This window comes from Python bivittatus, unplaced genomic scaffold, assembly GCF_059951505.1.
Source record: "Python bivittatus isolate LINGU-HERP-01145 unplaced genomic scaffold, Pbiv_v1 ctg000200_np1212, whole genome shotgun sequence".
NCBI lineage: Eukaryota > Metazoa > Chordata > Lepidosauria > Squamata > Pythonidae > Python > Python bivittatus.
Genome location: NW_028277040.1, coordinates 5103422 through 5128316, shown reverse-complemented (window position 1 = coordinate 5128316; position 24895 = coordinate 5103422). Strand labels below are relative to the sequence as shown.

The 24895-nt window shown below is 39.6% G+C and overlaps 2 protein-coding genes across 4 annotated transcripts in view; both read right to left on the bottom strand.

Moving 5' to 3' along the window:
* Window positions 1–6037, bottom strand: part of INO80D (INO80 complex subunit D) — a 42672-nt gene extending 36635 nt beyond the window's left edge. Inside the window, exon 1 of the mRNA XM_007436677.3 lies at window positions 5796–6037. The gene's annotated coding sequence lies outside the window, so the exon portion shown is untranslated. The remainder of the gene's footprint in view (window positions 1–5795) is intronic.
* A 9338-nt stretch (window positions 6038–15375) lies between these two features.
* NDUFS1 (NADH:ubiquinone oxidoreductase core subunit S1) overlaps window positions 15376–24895 on the bottom strand; it is an 80637-nt gene continuing 71117 nt past the window's right edge. For all 3 annotated transcript variants that reach the window (XM_088135618.1, XM_088135617.1, XM_088135616.1), the window contains exons 15-19: window positions 23155–23309; window positions 17367–17542; window positions 16581–16719; window positions 16032–16100; window positions 15376–15710 (exon numbers count right to left, since the gene is read on the bottom strand). In XM_088135618.1, the coding sequence (XP_087991744.1) occupies window positions 15619–15710; window positions 16032–16100; window positions 16581–16719; window positions 17367–17542; window positions 23155–23309 (631 nt within the window). In that variant the 3' untranslated portion in view covers window positions 15376–15618. The remainder of the gene's footprint in view (window positions 15711–16031; window positions 16101–16580; window positions 16720–17366; window positions 17543–23154; window positions 23310–24895) is intronic.

The window sequence follows — 24895 nt, the reverse complement described above, 5'->3', positions numbered from 1 at the left end:
TGTGTTGCTTAAAAACAAAAAAGCAAAAAAATTGCACCTCTGAAAAATTACAGTTTTGTTGCAAAATTTCAACAGAACAACTTGTGATTGCTCTGGGGGTTACAAATATGGTTGTTATTAATGTTACTCTTCCCCCCCCCCATTTTTAACCTTCTGTTTCTACGTTAACTATTTTAAGCTGCTCAGAATCTTCAGAAATGGAGTGGCACACAAACAAACAAACTTTAGTGTGCAGAGACTACCCAATCTGGATCAAAGCTTCAGAATCAGCCTGTCTGAGCCCAAGTACCATAACTCCAAAAGTAGGCTGAGCAGGCTCAATGCCTACAATCAGAAAAAGATTCAGAAAAATAGACATTTACTCTCTCATTGTATAGCATAGGAAAACTTCAGTGATTATAAACGTTTCCCCCTTGTTAGGGTGAGAGGACACACTGGAATTAAATTTCTAAGCAAAGCTAAAGAGTTATAAGGGAAAATGGGGATCTGACATAATTTGGGCCACAGAGTTTTGAGTTATACTGTTTTAAAATATGTTTTATAAGCAGCCTGAGAGTGTAAGCACTGAGCTTTTATTTATTTTGGTGTAGCTGCCATGGCACTGACATTTGAAGTGCCACAAAACTCCAGAAGAACAAACTGGGACCAGAGCTTGGTTAATGGATCTCAGGACTTTGGTCTGAATTATCCCATTCTGCCTCTGAATCTGGGATGTGGTTGAATCCACTATTTGCCACTTTCACAAATATCAGTCCTTCTAGGGCATTTATATAAATGCAATGTAATACTACCACAACTGTCAGGGGTGACAGATGAATGGTAATTGGGTTGCTTATAAGCCAACAAACTGAGATATAGTTAAATCCAGTTCAGTTTTCCCACTGAGGAAAAAAAAAATGCTTCTGGCAATAGAAAAAAGGAGGGGGTAATTCCCCATAACCCTGCCCCTTCACATTTCCAAAATCAGTTCTGAATAGTTGGGGATGACTCCAAAGTTTATTTTTTTAGGAAATGTGGAGAGTACAAGAAGTAAGAGAACGTTCTAGCTTTTCCTTATGTAATGTTAGATTTTGCCATATGACAACATATGCTACAATACATTTCTGGCAACTTGAGTCCAATCACATTTACTAAGGAGCAAGTTTCACTGAAATCAATAATCCTTACTCTCTAATAAATATGCATAGAATAGCAACCAGACATTTTACATCAATAACATTATTAAGATAAAGTCTTATTATACCTCACATTGTAAAGATTAATACTAAAATCATATAGTATCAACAGATACTATTAATTTAATGAACATTTTATCATATCATTACCAGGGACCTCTACACAGCAGTTATAATCTTAATGTCCCACATACAAGTTTTCTTTGTATAGTCTTCTATAGCAAGAGCTCATGCATATGAATTGGCAAATTGCTTTTCCTTAGTTTTTGGGCTCACATGACAGACTTAGCTTCAAGAACAGCTACTGAAAACTACAGACAATCCATCAGTACAACTGTCTCTTCTGCATGGACATTAATCAATTATAAAGGCTCATTATATGCACATTTGCAACTCAATCGTATGTAAGTTTACTCAGAAGGGTGCTTAATGTGGTTCACTCCCAGCCATATACATGGATGTGCAGCTAGTATAAGTTCCACTGAAACCCATATCAGTTATTTCCACATGAATTTAGGATCAGAATGAAAATGACTCATATCATCTTGCTCTTAATACGTACTAACTCCCACATATCAGAAAGATGTTAATTTAGTACAGGCAGCATTTTTCTCATTATCATCTATAATTCTATATTTGAACACTGCAAGCTATTAAAAAAATAAAATCCAGAATCTAGACATGACAAAACTGCCACAATTCCATCTTTCTAAATATGATAGTTTTAGAACCAAAATATTCAGACCCCAGTATACGCTAGATTATTGTCAGCACTGTCAGAATCATGTTTTATAAAATCCACCTATAAAACATAATGCTCCTTCTTCTAAAATATTCCTATTAGCTTCCAAAAAAAAAAAATAGCTTTAAAGTTCTTGTAATTTAATGTATGGATTTCTGTGCTTTAAGAGAATAATTATGATTTACCAAGTCACAATACCCCCCTTCCCCTGTCCACATATGCCAAATGGAGAACCAGTCTCATTCATGAAATAAACGCATAATTATTTCTGATTCCATGAAGTTCTTATTAGGATTGGATATTTGATAAAAATATTCTCCCCATACAGGCAGATGTTGAAGATAACAGGTTAAATACAAGCACCTGCATGGGAATATTAAATCATATTCACCTGAGCTCACAAATACATAAAGTAACCATGAAAGTGTTCATAACTGACCTTAATTTTACTGCAATCAAATAGACTGGCAGAACAATATTACAGTATACTCTATTTAAGGAAAGAAAGAATCTTGTCATTAGGTACCTAGGTTTTAGTTAATTAATTTCACTTAACAATTTTGTTCCTGGACAGAGTCCTGACAATGTTACTAGGATTATATTTAGTGCTGCTACTTGATTGCCCTGTTTCAAAGAACTGTCCAATTGCAGTTACATGAGCTGCTAAATTAGGGTTACATTCTGAGCATTTTCAGTTTTGTGAATCCAAAAAATTGACAAAAGGGATCTGCTTTAAATATGACTCTGAGTACCTCCCCGTGCAGATTCTTGGTACACCTGCACGATCACATACCATTCGCACTACTGAGCAGCAGAGCCAATTAATTCCCAGCCTCCTGCCAATTCAGTCTTGTAGCTGTAGTGCTGAAGCTTGGTAGCAGGGGGGAACTCTTGCTTCACCCCACTACTGTGCTGAGCTCTTCCCCTCTGCCATCTCCCTGTGCCACCTTATGATCCTCACCCCAGCCTTCTGAATCAGAGCAGAAGAGTTTCTTTGCAACTGACCTTTAGGTGGTCTGAAGATGGGGTTAAGGTGCTAGCTGAGGCCAATTTTTGTGTTCCCCTAATTGATCAGCTACAGACATTGCTACTCATCCCACATGGAGGTTGAGAGGAGAATTGCAACAGTGTAAAAATGATTCTGAGGGTCGGAGGAATAAAAACAGTGGCTGTGTGGAAGGGCTCTCTATATCTGGATTGAAATCAAACTCCATTACAGTTTGACTTAAATCCTTCCATTCCACCAAGGTTGCTGATTGGACTATTTGGCAAATCCAATTTTTCTTAAATTGGAGTAGGAGACTCAATCAAAAATGAAAAGTTGATATTCCAGAAATTGAACTAATTTTTTAAAATATCTTGGTAAAAATGCATTATTAAGCCTATGGTGTGTTATAAAACATCAAATATTATTAAACAGTGTGAAGCATTGTTCAGTGCATTTTTTTAAATTTGAAAACAAATTTTTATAAGCACATTTTAACATGCATTTTAAAAGCAACCCCCATTTGTTTTAATGGAGGCACCTTCTAATTGTTGGAAAATGGGAATGGGGAAAATCGATAATACATACAGTTGCTATTCTATAATAAATACTAAATATTGCAATATTTAAGCCTAAGTAATGGAGCAGGGAGAAAGACTGAAGTTCTTGGACCAGAAGTCATTTCTGAAAAGACCTTACATGTTAATCATGCTATATAAATGACAAAAACGGTAACAAACTAGACTTCATGTCAGTTAAAAATGTTTGCTTTAAATTAGATCTTGACCTCAGCTCACTTTTCTGCAGTCCAAAGGTTTTTAATAAAATGCCTCCATCATGAATAGGCTTAAAAGATCTAAACTATAATTTCAGTCTGCCATTTCAAGGTGTGACAAAATTGCTGTTATTTTTCAATAAACTGATATTCTAAATGTTGGCATTGTATTCTGAGATACATCTCTGTACTTTATTAATAAAAAATGTTTATATGATTAGTTTGCACAGTTTACAGTTGAATTTAGACTTCTGCCACAAAAGAAAATGCCTTGCATTCATCCAAGAATCATGCAAATTTGACCATAATATATTTTTTCACTGGACATTTCATAAAACTTCTCCTCCTCCCATCATGGAATTAATTTCTATACTGCATACAAATCAAAACTGGGATCCAATGAGCTACTTTCAGCACATCACCCCAAAGCCTGTAAGCACTTGCTTTCTTTTTCAAGGAATAGCAGATCCCAATTCAGCTCAATTTCAGAAATTGATTCGTGTGCAGTTTGAAAAGCTGCAGTTTGAGAAACTGAAGCCCAAAGTTCTCTTGGATGTACAGAGCTGTATCAACAGTTATTTGTATCTCCACCAAAATGTCACCTAAATTAGTTTAGATTAAATGTACAAATTTAAGGAACTCTTCCTAAAATTGGTCCAGAAATGTGGTCACTATTGCCTTCTGTGTAGATACAGTCCTGCCTGAAGGACTGAATTTTGTCTAGGCAATCTCACTCAACTATCCAGACGGAACGACAGGTTCATTTTTGAAACTAATCTGAATGATCTGCCGTTCCAACTTTCTCTTGAGGGTTTTTTCCAAAACCACCAGCCATACAACTAATTCAACAATCCCTTCCGTGTGTTCCATAGAAGAAATTTTGGATCCAATGCTTTGGCACAAGAGTTATTTGCCGACCCTCTCCGACCAGAGATAGATCATGAGTTGCCCTACAACTCATTCACAAAACTAGGTGAGTTCAATGAACACACTGGACTCTGGGTGACAGCACCTACAAACTCCCGAAATGGGAAGATCGAGTAATCCTGCACAAGAATCCAAACGTAGGAGGCTGGGTGGGTAGCAGCACCGTGCACCCCTCCCCACCCAGGCTCCACTGTCCTAAAACACTGCAGGAGTATTTCTGGAGGGACCTTGTAACATCGATGTAGCAAAATTCCCTTCCTCCCGCTTCCTAGGACCTTTAACCGGCTCACGGGTGCCGGGGGCATTTCGGAAAGTTTCCACGAGCCTAAGTTTAAATGAGAATTAACCTTAAGACTTTCGAAGGAGAGGCGACGGAGTGGGCTATAGGGCGTGGAGAAGGCGGAGAAGACCCCTCTCCGCAATTTAGGAAGCGTAGAGTATTCCCACACTCATTTCAGAAAAAGGTTTATTTTAATACTCGGGAGGAAAAGGAACGGGGATTTCGAAGAGGTCCGAAGGCTCCGATGCCTCAAATTAAACTTGAAAGGCCGGCGGCGGGGGCTCCGGGAGACGCGCTCCCCGAGCCATGCCGGGGCGCACCCGCCCGCGATAGAAGCTGGGCGCGGGGGACGCGGCCGAAATAGTGTCTAGCGTGATATTTTATCCCAATAATCGCCGCCGTAGCCCCCTTCCTCGCCCTCCTTGCCAGCTCCAGGCTCTCCGCTCCCACCCCCCCGGCCGACCCGCCCGTCAACGGCCGGCGCAGGGCCTCGGCCGGCGCTCCCGGACTTAAGCGCCACCCCCGAACCCCAAAGCAACGTGGAGTCGGGAGGGTTTCGACTGAACCCGCATTAATCTCTGCGGTTTGGGCCCGCCGGGCGCCGGAGCGGGACCCTGCGGGGGCGGGGAACTCACGGGCCTGCCCTGGTTTGAGCGCCCCCATTCCGCCTAAAACGGTCCGACCCGCTGCCTCTTCCCCACCATTACGAGCAAGAGGCCGCCTCACCCCCCTTTTCCTTCCGCGGCACCCCGCGGCTTCCAAAATCCCACCAGTCCCCCTCAAGCCCTCGAGGCCTAGAGCGCCCCTTCGAATCCCCGGCCTCGCGTACCTCACTCGACCGCCCGCCCTGCGCACATAGCGCCGCCTGCTGCTCTACGTGAGCCCGGGGATGGAGGCCGGGCCTGGCTTACCTTTCCAGCCGCTTTTTTTTCTCTCCTCTCTCCTCTCCCCCCTTTCCCTCTGTTGGGCTGACAGACCAGAGTTTCCTCCCCAGCAGAGGGACCGGGGAATGGGCTCGGAGCTGCTTCAGTGCTGAGGAGCTGCTGCTGTTGCTGCCCCTCTGGCTCTGAGGAGAAAGATTCCTGCTTTTAGAAGAGAAGAAAGCTTTGAACGGGAGCTCTTTATTATTTTAAAACTACAAAGTGCTCAGAGGGTAGGTGATTATTAAGGGGAATCCCTGAATATATTCTCCAGCAAAGAAGGCAGGGCTGTTGGGGCTGCTCAAGAAGAGAGCTGAGCAGCCTCCTACAGCACCACTACAGGCACTGAGAGGACATAACACCAGAGAGCGGCTTCTCTGCCCTCCAAAACAACAACTTTCCTACCATCTTGGAGGTAGTATAGAGAGAAAGAAGAAGGTGGAGAGGGAGGAGGAAGAGGAGAAGGGAAGAAAAGTACAGTGCGTTTTTATGAAGTGTGATATGTTAAAAGACACTTTTTTTAGAGAGAGACGGCCGGGGGTGGGGTGATTTGTGGAACAATTTTCATTTGAAGCTCAAGTGCAACTTAAAATGAAATAATGGACTATTTTCAAGAAGTTTTTATTCATATGTTATTTTAAAATAAAAACAGGGCAGTGTCTAATTTCCCTGGGGTGAAGTTGAATGTGTGAGATAAAAATTGTGTGAGATAGTTTTGAAAATCTGAGGAAACTCTCATGGAATTGTTCATATTTTTGTATAATAAGGAAGCTAAAATTGATATTGGATTATTTTGACAGAACTGGATGTTTTTGCTTAAGGTAAGCTAAAGGAATCAAACTTTCGGTGGTGAAAAGATAGGTGTTTAGAATACAAGGTGATAACCAGGGATCAGAAAGGTGAAATACTAGTAAATGCAATATATGTGCTTTTCCCAGACTACTGTGTTTCTAGTAGTGTAAGGGGGGAATCAAACTGATTTTAAAAACTAAGAGGATTGAGTTGGACTTTTAATATATTTTTAGAGTGTTTATCAGGGTGTTAACCCTTGTAGAAATTTCTTTATTTGGGCTGTGTTTTGACTGAAGTACAAAGTTGGATGTTTTTCAAAGTTGAGAAACTTATTAAGCTTCTATTTTTCAGGGGGGAAAACTTGACCCTGAATCTGTAATAAATTATGAGTATGTAAAAGATACTGTGAAAGGCTAAACTGAACAAACAAAATTATAATCTATAGTATTAACTACTTAGAAAATGGCTCATTGACTTTTATATTGATTGCATAGTTAAGAGTTCTATTACCTTTGTAATATTTGTTTAACTAAATTTATGTTTTAACTGATTTATGTTATTAAATTTAGTTAAACAGACATGAATTGCACCTCTTAATAATCTAGTCTGATTTAGGTCAATCCTGAATTTATGTTTCAGAATGTCTCAATTTCTTTGATCTGGGCCCTGCAATCCTAATCTATTTATTATTAATTTAATTCCCATTAATTCCTATGATTACTTTTTTGCATGTCCATGTGCTTACAGATTACTATCCAGTAATGTAACAGAGTGAATTTAGTATTAAGTAATTTTTCCCAACTGTTGGCAATATTATCTGCTATCTTGCTGATACCTTCAGTTCTGAATATTTAGCAGCAGTTCTGTTGCTTTCCTTGATAGCATGCTATCTTTGATCTTTAGAAGGGCCTGTCTACTAAAATAAATGAAAATTGCAGAATAGCTGGATTGAGGCTGCAATGGACAGTTCTGGTTATCTTTGCATTATACCTAATTTAAGCTTTTTACACAAGAGAACCTAGAATCTATAAATTTATAGATTTTCTGTTACAGTTTATTATATTCTACGTTTAATTGAACCTTCAATGTGTTATTTTCTCTCTTTAAACTAAAAATTGGTCAAGTATAAAGTTAGGTTGGATAACTTTAGGATTTACAAATTCAGATGTTTTTCACCGTTGTTAAGCTACTGTGGTTTAACAATGGACAAAATAAAGGGCAGGATTTCATCCTTTTCTAGGTGTTGTATATAGACTATACACTGTCATCTTCTATTATCATAATCATGATATTTTGTCTAAAATAAAGATGCTAAAAATTAGCTATATTGCTGCTGTCTCAGTGATTACTAGATCTGAGTGCAGGTTTTCCATGTGAGCTTCCCATATGAAGCTCCCACATATTTTAACTTGGCGAAGTTGAAAGGTGAGGCTCAATTTTTGCTTAGTCAAGAGAAAGGAGACTTTAAAGTTCCATGCACAAAAGGGGAAATGTATTTTGCTTCCAATTTGCCCTATTCAGATTCTGGACTGGCTGTGTTCTGAGAGAATAAAACTCAAAGTGGCTTAAATGTTCAGAAAGCCCCTAGATTGTCTCCCCCCCCCCCACTCCAGGGCCATAAAAATAGATGGAGTAGGAACCCATATTAACTACTACCAGCCACTCAACATACTGAAAAATTGGCCAAGAGTACTTAAATGCTTTTTAAAACATTAAAATAAATCCATAGGAGCAATTGCAAAAAATTCAAACACAAGTTTTAGCACACTTTTCTTTGCAGCCTACCTGTATGACAAGGACAAGCCCAATAGTGACTCTGTTGTTGCTCTTTGCAACAAAAATCATGCAGCTTCTTAACTCTTGCATGGATAGCATTAACATTACAATAGCAAAGTCAAAACTATCATTTGCAATTGCTAGGCTCTACAAATCTACAAAATTTGTATTACATGCATTCTGAAAATTTAGCATCAACAGAACCCAACAGCACACATACACCAAAACTCAACATATCGATGTAATCAATAATGAAGTCTTTTGAAAATGTACCTATAAATTTACCTGATTTCTTTTGTAGGCAACACAATGAATAACTTCTCATGGCAAAGAACCTTTTTGGGGAAAAAAAGCAATAGCTTATTTACTAGCCAGTTTCAAGGAATCATATACTTCTTTCTGGGATGTTGTTTGCTCTTTAGAGAATTCCCTCCATGCAAATGATGTAACATGTGCTGTATGTGGAGTGAGTAGCCTCATATCCCTGGCTGTCTCAACCTAATTGGAATTGGGAGCAGCTACCTGTTTGCTGGCTATGCATGAAGGGATGGATACAGGACAATGGCTGCATGGAGGACTATGGGGGATAATGCAAAATCCCACTTAACTGAGGTTGTACAGAGGGCACAGGATGGGAAGCAGTGGCGCAGCAACTAAAAGCTTTAGTCTGGTACATTCAGATGATCTAATCACTAGAAAGTCTGGTGTGCATCACTCAGATAATACAGAGTGTCCCATTAAAATAATGAGTCTTCTGGGTCGCCATCTAATGCACATAATTCAGGTGACACTCTTCCCAGTATGACTCACTTAGGGGAAAGAGGATTGTCTCTGAATATGACCAAGTGATGAGCATTCCTCATCAACCATTTGTGAGTGGTGGCTCAGTCTTCCATGTTGGTCATGGCTATATGCATTCTGATGTTTGTAGAAATGGTTATACAGTGGGGCAAAAAAATATTTAGTCAGCCATCAATTGTGCAAGTTCTCCCACTTAAAAAGATGAGAGAGGCCTGTAATTTTCATCATAGGTATACCTCAACTATGATAGACAAAATGAGAAAAAAAAATCCAGAAAATCACATTGTCTGATTTTTAAAGAATTTATTTGCAAATCATGGTGGAAAATAAGTATTTGGTCACCTACAAACAAGCAAGATGTCTGGCTCTCACAGACCTGTAACTACTTCTTTAAGAGGCTCCTCTGTCCTCCACTCGTTACCTGTAGGAATGGCACCTGTTTGACCTTGTTATCAGTATAAAAGACACCTGTCCACAACCTCAAACAGTCACACTCTAAACTCCACTATGGCTAAGACCAAAGAGCTGTGGAAGGACACCAGAAACAAAATTGTAGACCTGCACCAGGCTGGGAAGACTGAATCTGCAATAGGCAAGCAGCTTGGTGTGAAGAAATCAACTGTGGGAGCAATAATTAGAAAATGGAAGACATACAAGACCACTGATAATCTCCCTCGATCTGGGGCTCCACGCAAGATCTCACGCAAGATCTTGACTGTGGGGTCAAAATGATCACAAGAATGGTGAGCAAAAATCCCAGAACCACACGGGGGGACCTAGTGAATGACCTGCAGAGAGCTGGGACCAAAGTAACAAAGGCTACCATCAGTAACACACTACGCTGCCAGGGACTCAAATCCTGCAGTGCCAGATGTGTCCCCCTGCTTAAGCCAGTACATGTCCAGGCCCATCTGAAGTTTGCTAGAGAGCATTTGGATGATCCAGAAGAGGACTGGGAGAATGTCATATGGTCAGATGAAACCAAAGTAGAACGTTTTGGTCTAAACTCAACTCGTCGTGTTTGGAGGAGAGAGAATGCTGAGTTGCATCCAAAGAACACCATACCTACTGTGAAGCATGGGGGTGGAAACATCATGCTTTGGGGCTGTTTTTATGCAAAGGGACCAGGACGACTGATCCGTGGAAAGGAAAGAATGAATGGGGCCATGTATCGTGAGATTTTGAGTGAACACCTCCTTCCATCAGCAAGGGCATTGAAGATGAAACGCGGCTGGGTCTTTCAGCATGACAATGATCCCAAACACACCGCCCAGGCAACGAAGGAGTGGCTTCGTAAGAAGCATTTCAAGGTCCTGGAGTGGCCTAGCCAGTCTCCAGATCTCAACCCCATGGAAAACCTTTGGAGGGAGTTGAAAGTCCGTGTTGCCCAGCGACAGCCCCAAAACATCACTGCTCTAGAGGAGATCTGCATGGAGGAATGGGCCAAAATACCAGCAACAGTGTGTGAAAACCTTGTGAAGACTTACAGAAAACGTTTGACCTCTGTCATTGCCAACAAAGGATATATAACAAAGTATTGAGATGAACTTTTGATATTGACCAAATACTTATTTTCCACCATGATTTGCAAATAAATTCTTTAAAAATCAGACAATGTGATTTTCTGGATTTTTTCCCCCATTTTGTCTCTCATAGTTGAGGTATACCTATGATGAAAATTACAGGCCTCTCTCATCTTTTTAAGTGGGAGAACTTGCACAATTGGTGGCTGACTAAATACTTTTTTGCCCCACTGTAGCTATGAGTTTCCACTTTGAGGGATAGAGGATAAATATGTCCAGCTACCTTGACATGTATCAGAACAGGCTGCCTTGGTGGGTATCAGAACAAAGTATTTTATTTCAAAAGGACTCCAAATGGCTTTTCAAGCACAGCTTAGAATGTTTTGCACACTTTTAAAGAGAAGCCATTCAGTTTTTGAAAACTCAGGGAAGGTATCCCAAGCAGAAAGATCTAAGAGAGGTTTTGCTAGGATCTTTTACTGTTCCAATTTTAAAAAATATTTCTGACCCTCCCTGCTGACTTTTATAAATTTGTGACCTGAAGACAAGAACCATAGAACTAGTCATCAAGAAACATCCTGATTTTAACCTTCCTATTTAAGTCAAAAGAGAAGAATTGATTAAAACTCCACATTTGGGTGTGTATGTGTATAGATACAGATATAGCTTTATATTTTTATTTTTATATTTTTGTAATATAAACTTACAATATATTAAACATGTAATATATTTTAAATTATATAAATATATACCTTATATTTTTCTTACTATATTTTTTGCTATGTTAAATTTGAATTGAATTGAATAGGAAAAATGTTACAAAAGCTTTGGGATCTATAATTCCAACGTTTAGGTTGATCATATCTTGTTGATATCACTCAATATGGTCACTTCAGTAAAACCTTCCAAACAAAATTACTTTAAAAGGGCTTATCTAATGTTCAGATTGTGTATTGTGAAAGGCTGAATATTTGTATGCTAAAGAAACTATTCATTCTTTTCCATCTGGTTAACGGAGAAGTCCCCCCCCCCTTTTTTTTTCCTGACACCTTCAATTATTTTCAAAATCAGGTAGGCAGTCCTGAAGTTGGTTTAGTTTCATTTGGGACAAGGCCATCAGTATTGCATGATTTTAGTTCCAGGATTTTGAGTGGATCCTTGATCCAGAAGGAACTCTCATGTTTGCTGTTAGTAGTTTTTAAGAAGAAACATTGATCAGAATGATGAATGATCTTATTAAGTCAGTATCTAACATACAGCAAAATCATAGACTGGGTTCTCACTGCACAAAGCGGTGATGTTATTTCTTTGGGTTTGGCTTGGTATGTACCTGACAATATGATTTGTGGTATGTGTGGTGTACAAATGCAGCCAGTTGGGGTTAAACCATGGCTTAATGCACAAACATAACCTTAGAGAAAGTCAGCTTGAGATATTCAAGTAGATTTTGTTCTGAGCTATGACTGGTCATATCCTTGGTTCAGAGAAATTTAGTGAGAAGGGAAGGGTAAATCCGTCACACTGGTCTACAAATTAACACCTCTGTAAAAAGGGATGACAAACAGCAGACAGTATAAAGATGAGCATATGATACCTGTCGGGAACCACAAATAATAATGCAAATTTTTGGAAGAAATGTGGAAGATAGCTGGAAGGGGAAGCTATCTACCCCTACTTACTTACCATTTCACCCTTTCATAGCCTTAGCTGCTGTATTACTGTAGTCTTGAAATCAGAACTATTTTAGAAATATTTAAGCATCAAAGAGCTTGCCTAGATTAAGTTACAAGTCTCTCCATACCTATAACACTATTATCCCATCTTTACTGTAGGAGTTGAAGGCAGCATACATCTCCCCTTATTTTATTTGTTTATATCCCACTCTTAAGTATAAAGCATTAAAGATTATATTCTCAATAAATGTATGAGGTAAATTGAGCTAAGAAGTGTTAGGTTCAATGAGTAGGTAATTTACCCATGAGAGGAGCATTGTTAGTTTACAGTTTCTTTGTCTAGGGATTAGGGAAATTACCTCCTTTGGATGGGAGTGCATTTCCATTGAAAGACCAAGCATATTATCTTGTAATACTTCTAAAACCATCTCCATTGAAGGTGCAAGTGGTATCTGGCAGGGAGATCTTAAATAATCAGAACTTGATTATTGCAAGTCATTATATGTGTGGCTAAAACTGAAGCTGGCTTGAGAGCTGAAGTTACTGCAAAATGCTGCAGTTTAATCTGGTTAATACTTTGATGGGAGACTACCAGGAAACTCCAGAACTGTGAGCTATACTGGAAAGTTGAAAAAAGCATCCTGGAGGCATTTTTTGTTTGTTTCCAAGAAAACTACAGACATATATCCATGCAGTCAGTGGGAGTCAAGCTGAGCTCAGACTTTATGCTGCTATGAATGGAATAGCCTAACATGTTACATCTGTCCTGAAGGTACTACATTGGCTGTCAGTTTATTGCAGAACCAAGTTCAAGGTACTTGTAAAGATATTCAAAGCCCTCTATGGCTTGGGATGTGGGCATCTAACAGAATGCATGTTCTGTTATATACCCACCCATCAGCTAAGGTCTAGCATAAATCTTGAAGATGCTACATCTGCCAGCAATTACCTATGTGTCAGGCCTAGCCCAAGGAACTCCAGGAGACCATGTAGATTCAGTTCAGCAATGTTTATTAGCTACAACCTCTAGCAAGAATCTTCCCAGACTGAAACCTCAGTTCCCAAAGTCAGCCAGTCAAAACAGAGTGAATTCCTCAGGGAGGTGCCAGCCTCATCCTCTTATCTCTTCCTCACCCCTCAGGAGACGAAAGAGCATGTTTCCCTCCCTGAGTTTGGCCTTCATAATTCCATTCCATCACACTATGTGACAACCTAAGGGAGGGCAATACGTGCAGCCCTATGATATGGTTGTCACCAAAACCTGAAAGCTTCTGGCACCTCTTCACCCTGGCATTCAGTTATTCTGGTGCTACTCTGCATTCCAATCCAGTTTGGTATTACCCTCTATCTTAGTTTAAAAGCTATTAGTTTTAGATTTTAATTATTGGTTTCAGTCTTTATAGCATACACTGCTTTTGGTTGTTCCCTGCTTTAGACTTCTTTTTCAGAACTCTGCAGTTAAAAACTCTCTAAGTAAAAGACAAATCTCTCTGGAGCTCTATAAACAAATGCAGATCTGAAATAGGGTTTCCCTGCATCCAATCCAACACAATTGTATAGATATCAGTCTGAGCCCTTTTGCATTTTTTAGATCACAAGAATGATGAATATAATCAAGAGGTCATAGCAAAAAGCTTGTATTAGTATAGAACACTAACTATGCTGTAGCTTACTGAATAAACTTAATCCACTCTGGGGAGTTCACCTTAAAGATGTCCATAAGAAAAGTTAATCACAAGGGTTTGGGTTAACTGGATAATAGTAGTAGATTAACCGAAGAATGTTCTATTAATGTATTTTAAGTAAAGTTATCAATGAGATGGTTTTCATCTCCTTCCCAATAGCTTCTGGAAATTGAAGGACTTCCAAAATGTATAATAGATTTCAGAAAAATGCAGAATTCAGTTCTGTGGATGGCAGCCTTTTCTCTTTTTGGTAGCATGAAAAGAGAATATAAATTAAGATTTACAAAGCAAATCTGGTACATTCTTGAATTAACAAATGTTTCTTAAATACAAAATAATCTTTAAGCTACCACTTCTGATTGTATCTGATAAGCAGGCTATTCCATGCAAGTTATTTTTGTCTACTATAAACTACTTCAGAATAACTAATGTTGAAAAAAATGCCATAACTGTGAAAGCTGGGTAAGAATATTTGGACAGATAGCTTTTTTGTTGTTGCATGCTTTTACATTTGCTTTGAGAACTGTTATGTAGGGATGTTGCAGGATTTTGAGTTTGGCGATGCTTCAGAGCTCACAGGAATACAAACATAGCACCTGTCTGCAGTTCCTTAAACCAAACTCATCTTTTCCTGGGAGCATAAAGCAAATGCAGAGGACGTGTGCTCCTGGGAAAAGAGGTGGCTGTTTCAGAAATTGCAGACAGATGCTACCTTTCAAGCTCTGAAAGAACTTTTTGCTTCAGAATCCATACACTGCATAATCATACCATTTTGGTTTGGGTTTTTCTGGAAGGATCTAGGTAATTACATCACTATTCAGTACATTTAGAATGTGAGATGAATCCATTCAAAGGAGAGATCTTGTTTGGTGTAGTGGTTAAGGCACCAGGCTAGAAACCAGAAGACTCTGAGTTCTAGTCTTGCCTTATGAACAAAGCCAGCTGGGTGACCTTGGACTAGTCGCGTGCACTCAACCCTAGGAAGAAGGCAGTGGCAAGCTACTTCTAAAATTGATGCCAAGAAAACGGCAGGGACTAGTACAGGCAATTACCAGGAGTCAGACTGATTTGAAGGCACTCCCCCACCCCAAAATTAAAAGGATTAAGACCAAATTTCTTTCTTTGAATAAATGTTAGATTATTTAATTATAAAATAATCTTAAATATGTTGAGTGACACAATAATGTCACTAAAAATTAAGAACACGCTGAAATGCAAGAAGATAGTTTTTTATCTTGAATGTCAATGTTGAAAATTTGCTATCTATTTGGGAAGCTTTTAATACATATGTTAGTTACTGAAGAGTCACACTGCATATAAATACTTTCAGTTATGTAAATACTTTTAATTTTACATCCTGTTTGTACACAATCAGTATACATAATGTCTATGTATGGTAAATGGTGCTGAACATAATTATCAAATGCATACTAGAGAATTGGCCTTAACAATTTTCATTTGTTTCCATAAAGAAAATAGGAACAAAAAAAGACCACAAAACAGTTTCTTATTTAAAAATATTAGTTGATCATAATAGTGCCTGATGGACTCTGGATTTCATTCTTTAGCAGATGGAGGGTTCTTCAATTGCTTTAGCGCCTTGTGTAACTGCTTTTACACATTTAGCCATTGTCTGCGAAGCTCTACTTATTGGATCTGCAAAGATAAACATCTGTGTTATAATTCTAAAAGTCTGACTTGGTGGATAGATTATACATAAACTGAAATAATTTGGTTTTGAATTAGTGTGCTCTGTAAAATCCAGCCATTATGGCTAATAAACCATGATATATGGCTTAGTATGTCTGATGTTATTCAACAAACTGGCTTAACACAATGTGTGAACCCAGTCACTGTAATCAATGAACAGCACTTCTTATTTTAGTAATCAAATATTTCATGTAGAAACAAAGCACATTTTGTTTGCTACTTAATTATACAGGGAATTCTGCATGCATGTAGGAAGACTAGTGTTACCTGTCATATAAAAGTCCTTAACAGTAAGCTGAGGAGGAACAAGAGGATCAGCAAGGAGCTTCTGATTCACTACCTATAATTTAAGAAAGAATGGCAAATATTAACAAATTTCCGTCTCCCAACAGATATCTAAGTTGAACCACATAAAAATCAAATAATTCATTATATACTGGAATGCTTCATATGATAGATGAAAGAAAAAAAACAGCTCTTTGAAAATCTTTAAACAGCTCTAAGGAAAATCCAGGAGAAAGTCATGGAGTGCACAGAATAGTTACATAAGGTTTCCTTAATATAATACAAACCTTCTAAACTTAGCATGTTACTGTACAATACTGGGACATTTTTATATAACCTTAAGGCAGAAAGAACAATGATTTTTTTTTATAATAATAGTTTATATGAAAAATATCTTGAAGTTTTTATGGCCAAATGGTGTAATGGAGCAATCACCTTGAGAAAGTTGTTACCCACTTGTTACATGGCACATTACATGTTGCAGTATGACACAATATTATAGCTAGATAAATGTGCACAGTAAAAGGGAACATAACTTGGACAATTCATTTGCTTGAATAAAGTAGTTGGCTTCTTCCACATCATCATATCGGACCAAGTTAGGAGACACTTCTTCTAATCTCCTTCTCACTTGATCAAGGTTGTCATAAGGGAGGGTCATACCAGCCAGCTGAAAGGGACAAAGGGAGAGTAAGAAGCGAACTCAAGATCAAGTGTGGATATGTTTCTTTTTGTTAATATCCAATATTTGCACCATATAACCCCAAAATTATATAATTTCAGAAGTTACAGTTGTGACCATTCCATGTGGATTAACAATTTAAGATTACTGTATTTTGCAACTTAATGTAGCAAAGTATATTTCTTCTGAATGGCACAAGAAATATAAAAAAAGCAAACTTGCTATCTTTGCTACTGATAGCATCACAAAAAGATTTTTTAGAATATTTGGCCTCAGAATGTTATAATAGTACCCATTCAGCATGAAACAATTCTAACTCAACCCATAGACTATACCCAGCTTTCTCTACAGAATCCTGTGTCAAAATGCACATTTAATTGTCCAACCTCCGCAAGCTTCCAAACAGAATTTAACCATTTTCACACTCAAATCTCTGAGTTCCAGAAAATACAATCACTACAGACATATGATTTATACTACTATGATCTTTCTGTGCATTTTGTGGTCAATTACTTTTCAAAGACTGACTAGATTAGGGAATTCATGATTTTAGCTCCCAAATACAATAAATTCAGTTTCTTAAGTGTTAATTCAAGATCTTGGGAAATTCTCAATGTTTAGGATATTTACAGTACCTCAGAGATTGCTCTAATAATTTTCCAGTCCTCTCTTGCCATGCCAGGTGGTGTCACTGCTACTCTGGTTTGCTGAGCTCTGCCTTCAGTATTTACATAGGTTGCAGCCTTTTCTGTATAAGCTGCTCCTGGAAGAATTACATCAGCCATAGAAGCTCCAATATCACCATGGTGACCTGAAAAGGATTGTAGCACCAGTGAGGTTACTTTTTATTTTTGACAGAACTTTATATTAGACTTTGTAATTCTGCAACACATTTGTTTGTTTGGCTACAGCCTTTTTCTTGATACAAGTAACGCAAAGCTTGAGTGTCCTTTCAGACACCGCTTTTGAAATATAAGTCTTTAATATTTAATTATAGCTTAATATTAAATGCGCATTATATGTCTGCATAAAAATGAATCCAAATAATTCATTGGATTTTAAGCTGCAACAAATCATGTCCAGTTTCAACAGATTTCCAACAGCTCCATTTATTCTAAATTAATGCCATATACTATTTATCCAGATACTCTTTATAAGCTTTTTGATAGCACCTTTTCGACTAACAAATTTTATTAAAAGGCATAAGCTTTCATAAGCTGCAGCTCACTCCATCAGATGCATAGAGTGGCTAGATTGATACAGGATTTAAATTGAAAGGTAGGAGGAGGGAAGAAAGGGAGGACAGATTGGCTATGCAGGTGCAGGTTATATGTGAGACCGATGCCTTTTAATAAAATTTGTAAATCTCCTCCTGATTTTTTGCCAACATAGACTTAACATGGCTCTTCTACAGTTTATACAGCTTTTGTGTTTCTTTTTTTTTTCATTCTCTTTACTTAGCGCTCATTGGCTATAAAATGCACACTTACAGATCAGATCTACATGCTTTGTTGATATTATTATGTATTATGGGTCTTTTAGTCTCTATTGTGATTTTACAATTTTAGTATGTTATACTATTAATTACTGTTTTTATTCTGTACTGCGCTTAGTTACAGGCACTATTTGAATATGTTTACTACTACTACTAAGAATAATTTAGATATTTGTATGGGAATGATAGCGATACACTGAAGAACAGAATTACAATGAAGACTATACATATTAGTGCCTAAGGAAAAAAAAGATGAAAAGCAAGCCATAATGCTAGGAGAAAGTTGTAAAGTGGTAAGACTGCAGGTATTCATGATATAACTGCAGAAATGTTGATGGATGTGACTTGCTCACTTCTTTCAATGGGTATGTGAAGACCATAATTGAAATTATTTATATAAAATTTGTCACTGCCCATCTTGTTAAAAAGCTACTCTGGGCAGTTTATAGAAAAGTTAAATATTAATTAAAAATACAATATAACAATAGTCCTAAATAATGCTGTCACTCTTTCCCTGTCCAAAAAGAAAGAAGAATACAAAAACTATAGAATTGGTTTCTTAAGCATGTCTTGGAAAATGTTTGGCAGAATTCAGAATGATATAAGTGACAATAAACAGAATTTGCAATTACAGTGTAACTTTATGCTAGACACCAATTGTGCAGGGCAGATTTCGGCTCTATAGAAGGTTATTAAGAAATGAGTGTGGGAAGATAATTTAGAGAAAGTATATGATAGAGTTTACTGGTAGTCCTTGCTTAATGACACTAATTAGGATCAGAATAGTTAAGTGAAGCAGTCCTTAGGTGAAACATCACGACTGCACTGCTTAGCGACAGCAGTTCCGGTAGTTCTGGTTGCGGTCGATAGGTGACGACCTCATGCATCTCTTGCCCTGCTCGCTTCTGCCTACATTCCCTCCACCCACCTATCTCCCCCACCCCATCTCTGCCCTTTTAGCCACCCTACACTCCACCACCATCTACCACTGCCAGCCCCAGCTGACCTCCACTGTCTTCATCCTCCCACTGCTGATGAGGCGTGCCTGGCCAAGGCAGTTACTGGCCCTTTGCAAGGCCTCCATGACACCTAGCAAGGCCTCTGCAAAGGCATCTTGAAGGAACAGCAGCTGCCTCCTCCAAGCATGCCTTGTCAGCAGCAGGAAGATGATGATGGCAAAGGTCAGCTGAGGGCAGCAGGGATGGAGTGAAGGGCAAACAAAAAGGCAGAGACTGGGGGGAGATAGGTGAGTGGGGGGAGCTGAAGTACACCCAACGGTTGTAAATGCAGTCAGGCTGTGAAGCGCCCAAATTTTGATCACATGACTGCGGGGCACTGCAACGGCTGTAACTTCAAAGACTGGTTGTAACTATCATTTGTTCAGCACCATCATAACTTCAAATGGTCACTAAACAAATGGTCATTAAGTGAGGGCTACCTGTACAGTGGTACCTCGGGATACGAACGCCTCTACTAACGAACTTTTTGGGTTACAGCCAGCTCTGGCCGCAAAAATTTACCTCGATGTGCGAACTCCGCCTCGGGGTACGGTCATTTTTCCGCCCTGACACGTGGTCCGTGGCCATTTTTCTGCCCCAGTCAACACTTGAGAAAATGGACTGACCAACTGCAAATTTTATGTAAATGGCAAAAAACTAGAGCAAGTAGATGAATTTGTGTATCTGGTTAGAATATTTATTAAACATGGGGAAACGGATGAAGAAAGCTTAAGCTGTGCAAATGCTGTCAGTGGGCAGTATGCAATTCTGTTGCAAAGAAAGTTTATCAATAAAAGTGAAAACGGCTGTGCATAAGACTATGCTTCTGCCTCTTTTGTTATGTGGAAATGAGATGAGTAGTTATATGTCCTTTCCTGTTCTTTTATCTCTTGCCTATTACTTCTCATTTTTTTCTATGTTTTGATAACTGCTTATCCCAAAAGGGAATGGCATGATCAGTACATATGTAGCCCTTTCAAATTATTTTCTTGCCAGAATTAACTGGTCAGTTTGGCATGACAAGTTGTCTCTGTATGAAAATATTCTAGCAATCTAAATAAGGGAAATACAGTGGAACCTCGGGTTACGAACGCTTCTGTTAACTAACTTTTCGGGTTACAACCAGCTCCGGCCGCACAATTTTGCTTCGATTTGCGAACTCCACCTCGGGGTACGAACAGGATACGCGACCATTTTCCCTCCCGTGACACGGTCTGCAGCCATTTTTCCACCCCTGACACGTCCACAGCCTTTTTCCGCCCCTGACACGTGGTCCGTGGCCATTTTTCCTCCCCTGACACATGGTCCACGGCCATTTCCCCCCCGACGTGGTCGTAAGGAGGGGGACTCTCCCTCCAAGCAATAGCCGCCTCCCTGTCCTCCATGCCAGAACGGATTAACGGTAATTACACTGAACCTTATGGGGAAATTTGCTTCGGGGTGCGACCAGAGTCACAGAACGAATTAAGTTCGTAAACCGAGGTTCCACTGTAGTAACAATTTAGTTCTACCTTTAGCAGTTATTTGGCTTGAATTTTTTTAGTTCAGAACAAAATTTCAGAGGTGTGCCTGAAGCAGATAGAGGACATGTTTTGATCTCAAAATAAAACAGCCCTACTTTTGTTGGGATGTTTTGAGTTGGGTGGGTTCCAAGAGAACATTTAAACAGCTTCAACATTCTGACCATAGGAAATAACAGGAACTCAGGATCACCTGCCACTCCCATTTTTCATATTAGGACCATGGGAATGGTGGGTAATAGTCCATGCTGAGTATTATCTACTACTCAGACTGCAGAAAAATTGGTTGAATGGATGATTCTTAAAATGTTTTTGAAAACATTAAAATAAACCTTAGAGTAAACAATAGGAATGTAACTCTGCTGGTACTTACTGAAAAATCTGTTTAGAGTCTGTTATCAAAAAATTCCTTCTCCTCAACAGAGAGTTCAGACAGAAGTAGGCACATAAACAGCAAATCTCAACAAATTAATCCAGACTGACATAGAATCTTTGCATTTTTATACTCACCCTGAAGCTCAGTATCACACCAAAGCCTAATAAGCCAACCACATCAATGCCATATTAGTAGTCTTTATATTACAGGTAGTCCTCAACTTACGACCATTCTTCATTCATAAGGCTTTACAAGACAAAGGCTTTTTTCTCCTGCAAAGCCTCATGAACGACAAGCAGCTTCCAATGAAGCCCACAGGCCGGTTCTCCAGTGAGGGGTGGAGGAAAGCCCAATGCCGACAGAACCTGCCCACAGGCCCTCTGCTCGCTCTCAGCTCAGCCTTTCACCTGCAAAGCCTCACAAATGGCCAGCAGCTTCCAACACACTTAAGACTGCAGGCCAGTTCTCTAGGGGCACTTCCGGCATGTGCTCTGCAGCTCGCATTGGAAACTGCTGGCAATTTGTGAGGCTATGCAGGAGGAAGGCTAGGCTGAGATCGAGCAGAGGCCCTTTGGGTAGACTCAGCCGGCACTGGGCTCACTTCCACCCCTCACTGAAGCCTGCGGGCTGTTTTTCCAGGAGTGTTTCCAACATGAGCTGCAGCGTGCGCCTCTGGGAAGCCTGTGTCCCTCTGCTTCTTCCAGTTCTGTCACCACCCCAAACAGTGCCTCCCACACAGTCTCTACCTTCACCTGGGGAGCCGCTGCTGGCTCTCCTGCCTCGCCTGACTACAGGGAGCGCTATGCCTCACCAACCCACTGCTTTCTCCCCAGCTGGACTTGGCAAGCTCCCTTCGGCAGACGAGGCTCCACCACCCTGCCATGCTTACCGCGTACATCCCAGGGCTGCACTCTTGCTCGGCACCTGGATCCTAGCAGCAGGAGGAAGACAAAGGTCAGCTGCAGGTGGCAGGGCAGGTGGCAGAGGTAGGCAGCAGAGTGCAGGGCACCCAAAAGGGCAGAGATGGGAAGACAGGTGGGGGGAAGCACCCTTGCAGTCGTAAGTGTGGGCAGGCTGCCAAGCACCTGAATTTCGATCACGTGACCATGGGCGCTGCAATGGCCATAACTTCGGGATCCGGGCATATGTTTCTTCATTCAGCACCACCATAATTTTGAATGGTGAAAAGGGCAGAGATGGGGAGAAGATGGGTGGGGGGAGTTGAAGTGAAGGCGAGCGCGGCATGGCAGAAGTGTGAGGTCCTCGCCTAATGATGGCACGGTCCTGGCCTAATGACCGCAACTGGGACTACTGGAACTGCTGTTGCAAAGTGGTGCAGTCATACGATGTTTTACCTAATGACCACTTCACTTAGCAATGGAAATTCCAGTCCCAATTGTGGTTGTAAGTTGAGGACTACCTGTACACATTTACTCAACCTCAGCAGCATCTCTTTGCACATTAGTAGTACATACATAAACCTTTGCATTATCTGCCCGCAAACTTACCCTAACAAAGATGCATTCCTCCTAGCTATTACTGTACAGGAATTCTAACTTCCCATAGCAAGGGATTAAAAAAAAAAAAAAAACCACCCAAAATCAAAACCAGCAGCAACTTACCTGCCAGGCTCATAGACTCCAGCAGATCTCTTTTTCTGGGTGGCTACTTCACCCATCCATTTTAAACCAAAAGCAGCAGGGACATGAGTGGTCTCTACTGCTGTACTAGTATAATTTATTTTTAAAGTATGTCCCAGTTTTTTAAAAAAGCAGAACTATAAATCAAAATCCAATCACCATGCTTGTAACAGTCAGAACCCTTGCAATTATGCCACTTGAAACAAACTGGTTTTCAAAACAGAATTTTAAAATATACATTCTGTTTCATTCAAAACATTAAAATGACCATTTTTAGGTTGGAATGATTTGTATGTATCTATCATCCATAGTAGTTTTGGAATGCACAACAGACACAAATTTAGTTTATTGCTAATTCAAATGCAAAGTAAGGTACTGAGATAGTGTTACTCACCCTGATAGATGATAAGGCAATTCTTAGGCAAATCTTGCCGGGTAATACAACCTGCATCAGCCCCTAAGAGATACAGCACTCTAGGAAGGTTCTTCCTGATTTCATCTACTCCTGATTTGTAACCTAGGTCAAGAGCAGCTACTTGGCTTGCCACTCTATAGAGGAAGAGATTATTGTTTCACCCAGTATTCCCAACCTTGAAAGACTGATAAACCTTCAACCTTTAACACATGATTATAAGGTATACATGTTTTTGTCCTCAGAACAACTTCCTATTTTGTAGAACCACGTCTTGCTGAAAAGAATAAAGCTTCCTATTCCTGGTTTGCTTTACTACCTTTGGCAGCAGTATCTTGGAAACTAATATAGCAACATGAATTAGTGGATCTTTAAGTCCTTTCCCTAAAACTGAGTATTTATCTTCTCTCAAACAGATTTTTGTATCTTGAAAATTTTGAAATGTGAAGATTACTTGTCCAGATCCATAACCATAAAATATCCTGAAAGTTATAAAGACAAAGCTTACTGTAATTACATGATGTACTTTCCAGACTCTAGAGTTACATAAATACATAAAAATATATGCCAAGCATGTAATTTAGAAATGTAGGGAGAGAAAGTTTAACATAAAAAGAGTCATATCTAGAGTTCAACCATCTTCAGTTCTGAAAATAAGTTCATGTCACTCTGAATGTATTCAGGTATATTACTAGACATTTGAGCTAAGCCCCTTTCTAGATACCAATGTACCCTTAAGTTGTTCAAACCAACATGAAATCAGCATTTTTTAAAATCTCTTCATTTTAAAAATTCTATTTTATACTTCAACCAGATGGCTGTAGTTAACAAGAAAGTCCTGACCCAGTGTCTGGAGATTTAGGGACTAGATGAGACAAAATAGGCTCAAAATGAACCCTAGCAAACAGAGTTACTATTTGTTTAGGAGCCATTTGGTTCCAGGGTAGTTGTCAACTTTGTAAGGTAGTCTAGACAAGAAGCACACCAAGTACTAATTCTAACTTTATTGTAAGGTTACATTAACAGAATCTTGCAAGTCTGAAAGTACAACCCACCCACCCCACCGCCTTTACCTTTACAGTCCAAGAAACTAGGGAAAGTCCCTTCTGAGATGCTTGCCACCCACCCATTCCTTCTGGGGGCTCAGCTGCTATTTGTCTGACTATTGTCTCATCTGCAGTCTTCCACCTGTCTCCCAGGGTCATTCCCACATACCATTACAATAGTTTAGCTCTGGAGAGGATGGCACTCTCTAAAGGAGCAGGTATGCAATCTAGGAGTCCTCCTGGTACTCCCTGAAGGAGCAGCAAGTGGAGGCTAAGATGAAGACTGCATTGGACAGCATTGCTAGTTTGCCAGGTGAAACCTTTCCTGAATTAGGGGCTATATCTACAAAGATTTGTGTCCTTGCCATCTCATGGTTACAGTTCTCCAATTTCCTCTATGTTCAACTGTCCTTGAAGACTCACAAACTACTGCTAAACAGAACCCAGCCACCCACCTGCTAATCAAGGTAAAGCAATACAACTCAGTGACACCGATATTACAGGGGTTGCATTGGTTGCTGGTTTGCTCCCAGGCTGAAGGCTGGGTCCTTGTTACTTTGAGAACATATCCATTAGATCCATGTGCAGGCTGAGGCCACACTATGAGGCCTTACACCTCTAAGGAAGTAAAGATGACCTTGATCACAGCCTCATTCCCCTAGAACTGCCACTATCCT